This window comes from Electrophorus electricus, chromosome 3, assembly GCF_041902795.1.
Source record: "Electrophorus electricus isolate QZ-2024a chromosome 3, ASM4190279v1, whole genome shotgun sequence".
Taxonomy (NCBI): Eukaryota; Metazoa; Chordata; class Actinopteri; order Gymnotiformes; family Gymnotidae; genus Electrophorus; species Electrophorus electricus.
In genome coordinates, this window is record NC_137499.1 from 3,386,877 (window position 1) to 3,390,169 (window position 3,293).

The following is a 3,293-nucleotide window of genomic DNA, read 5'->3' on the forward strand; positions in this document are numbered from 1 at the left end:
TGTTTATATCTTTTGTATGCTTTTATTTTCAAATGGTGAGATAATGACAAAGATACCTCAAAGAAGAAAATAACAGACATTTTTACACAGATTTACATAATAAGGGCTTCAGATTTATGGCTACAAGATGTTTTTACAGTGACTATTCTTGTACAGATGCAGTGCTTGACAGGTCTATATCATAGACCTACTGTACCTACTGTAATATTGTTAAATGGTCTCATAGTCAACCTAGAGAGTAATCCCACAGGCCTGACCTCAGACGATCTTCATAGATGCTGCTTCATTTGAAGCATTTCCGCATTTCTTGTTTGCGGATCCCTGGATCATGAATTTCCTAAATGGCTAAAGAACCGAGAGGGACCTACTTGTTCTCACCGTGTCGGCGTGAGGGTTGAGTGAGTCACTGTCACTTTAAAGTTAGGAGGGACCGCTGAACAGGAAAGCGCTACAGGCGCCCCTCCGGTTTCAGTTCGCCAGTCCTACGTTCTTTGGGTGCTACATGTTACTCTGGGTAGCCTCCAGAAAAATTCGTAACTTTGGAAGTAACTCTTTAGGCGCTTTACTTTACGGTTTTAACAATTCAAGCGGACGCTGGAATTCAAATCGAAACCGAAACCAAAACCTTTGAACTCTGAAACTTCCATAAAGTTCTATATCGGATGGTAAGCGCCTTAGGTACGTTTCCAACTTAGTTGTCTTCTGCTTCCAGAAAAATTATGGATAGGTTTAATGTTATGTTGCTGCAAATATCCGACCGACTTGGAAGTGATAGCATTTCGAGACTAAAATTTTTGTGTAAAGACAAAATTGGGAAGAAAAAAACCGAAGACATCACAAGAGGGATCGAGCTGTTTGAGTACTTGATGGAGAGGGCAGAAATTGGGCCTGGCGACACGGTATTTCTACGCCAACTTCTCATCGACATCGGTCAGCAGACTGTGGCAGAAATAATCGATAACTATGAAAGAGAAGCGAGCATCGCCAAGCTGCCAGATGAAACGGAGCAAGGTTAATCACTTACCAACATGCCAAATGACCACTCACTCAATGTTTTCAGTTCACAGTGCCAGTGAATAGTTAAAACAGGTTAAACAGAGCATTGACTGGGGCTTTTGGTTACATTTTTATGTTACCAAAGGGAAAAAAAGATAAAAGAGCTCAAGGGCATAAATTTAAGTTAAGTTATCTTGCATTTGTATAGAAGCTTTCCTAATTAACAAATGTACACAAGTACTTCGTATCAAGTAAATTACTGCGGTTTTACTTAAAATTCAGTATAAAGGAGCCAAACAAAGTCCATTCCGTAATTCTCTCGTTTTGATTGCCTTACATTCGCTTGTTCGTTATATGAGGTCTGTGTCTCTGTTGCAGTGAAAATCAGCTGCGCCACGGACGTATTAGTTGATCAGCTGGGAAAGAAGTGGATGCAGTATGGACGAAAGCTTGGCATCAGCGACAGCAAGCTTGAAGGCATACAGGAGAAGCATCCTCGCAACCTGGAGGAGCAGGTTAGAGAGCTGCTCCGAGAGTGGAAGAAGACGCGCAAAGCTGAGGCCAGGGTGGACGACCTGCTCAAAGCACTGCGCGCATGCAGCCAGAACTACACTGCCGATCTTGTGGAGAAAAAACTCCAGAATCTCTGTATGCAGTGAAAGTTTCGGCGACGTTTGACCTCCGGCAACTTTCCCCGAGCGTCTGGTTGTACCTAGAAGCTGATGTATTGGGTTGCTTTGGCCAATTGTTCAGCAAAATGCAAGGCACTTTAACTTTGGGATATGTTAAAAGCGTTATTAAAATGGCTTACTGCGGGACTTAAGTGTGTGGGTTGCTTTACTCAGGTACTTTGGGGTTGGGGGAAATCTCAGTGTATTTAAATATGCATAATGTGAATCGATTCTGTTTACAAAAATACTTGTTTACTTTTTGTATTATACATTTAAAAGATTTTAAAAGTATATAAACAGTATATGCAATAATAAATAGAAGAGCTCCTTTAAATCTGAAGCATTGAGCTTTTCATTGGAAATTGTAATTGATTGGGAGACCCACATCCCTGAAACAATTTACTCTTGTACAATATATAATAAAGGAATAAAGTGATTGTTTTATGTCTGTCATTGTCTACAGATTTACACACCACTTACTGATGTTGATACCCTTTGTCTGTAGTAGTGCAGAGGTGTTTGATTTTTTTTAAATCCTGTTGACACCTGTGCTTTACAATAGTCTAGGCAGTCCAGAGAACAATATGAACATTACATGGGTATTTATTACTGCAATATTAGATTTGCAGTACTACTATCACAGACAGCTAAAAGTTACAAATAAGCCCTCTAACCAGTTTTCCAGTGTGCTGTGAGAATTCTGACCCATCGCAGACATGCCAGATGAGTTTTCTGTGAACACTGATAAATCATGGCATTAAAATGATCCATGTAAGTAATACTGGCCAACATACAAACTTAAGCCATGATTAAAAGCAGAGAAAAATACTAAATTTCCCAAAGACATATCTAGACATTCCACTATAAAGGAAATGTAATAAAGTTATGTAGAGAGTAGCTCCCTTCTGAATCCTGTAAATCCCCAACATGTTCCATCATGATCCAATAAACTGGAGTGATCTCACAAAATACATCTTAAGAAACACCAAGCATACCTGTAGCTGCAAATGTTGGGCCCTCAAAATGTAGGAAATAGATAATAGTCAGGTATAAACATGTTCAAAAATGAAAATTAAGCTTACCTTAATGGATGGAAGGGAAATACTCTTAACAGGTCAGGTAAATAGAGGCACATTGCACAAGCTGCACCATATCCTACCTTAACTTGAATCAGAATTGTCATGGCATGTTGAACGCTACTCGCCATAGAGCACTTTACTTAGAGTAAACAGAATAGATGTGTAGAATTTACACAAGAAATCTACAGCGTGTGATTCAACTACATTTACACTTCCTCCTGAAGGTGAATACACTATGTGCAAATATACAAATACAGTACTGGACTAAACAGTTAGTATAGTGTTAAATAAGTCGAGCTGATCACACTTTCTGAAACATCCTGTAGGATGAGCCGAACGATACAGATGGAGCAGACGATGTTTGCTCTGTTAGTTCTGAGAGTACGAGTTGTGTTATTTGTCCCTGGGGTGCAATCTTAGCCAGGCATCTTACAGATGGAGCGCTGCAGGTATTCAGGAATGGTACCTGATTGGGAGAGGCGGTAAGAGAGGTGTTTACCGAGGTCAGGGTGCATTTTAATTGCTTTAGTGGTGCTGAAACAACCTG

The 3,293-nt window shown here is 40.0% G+C and overlaps 1 protein-coding gene across 1 annotated transcript; it reads left to right on the forward strand.

Moving 5' to 3' along the window:
- The first annotated feature begins 439 nt into the window (after window positions 1–439).
- Window positions 440–2,104, forward strand: fadd (Fas (tnfrsf6)-associated via death domain). The gene is made up of 2 exons (XM_027011712.3): window positions 440–1,011; window positions 1,375–2,104. The coding sequence occupies exons 1-2, from the start codon at window positions 720–722 to the stop codon at window positions 1,653–1,655; spliced, it is 573 nt and encodes a 190-aa protein (XP_026867513.2). The 5' UTR covers window positions 440–719; the 3' UTR covers window positions 1,656–2,104.
- The last annotated feature ends 1,189 nt before the right edge of the window (window positions 2,105–3,293 follow it).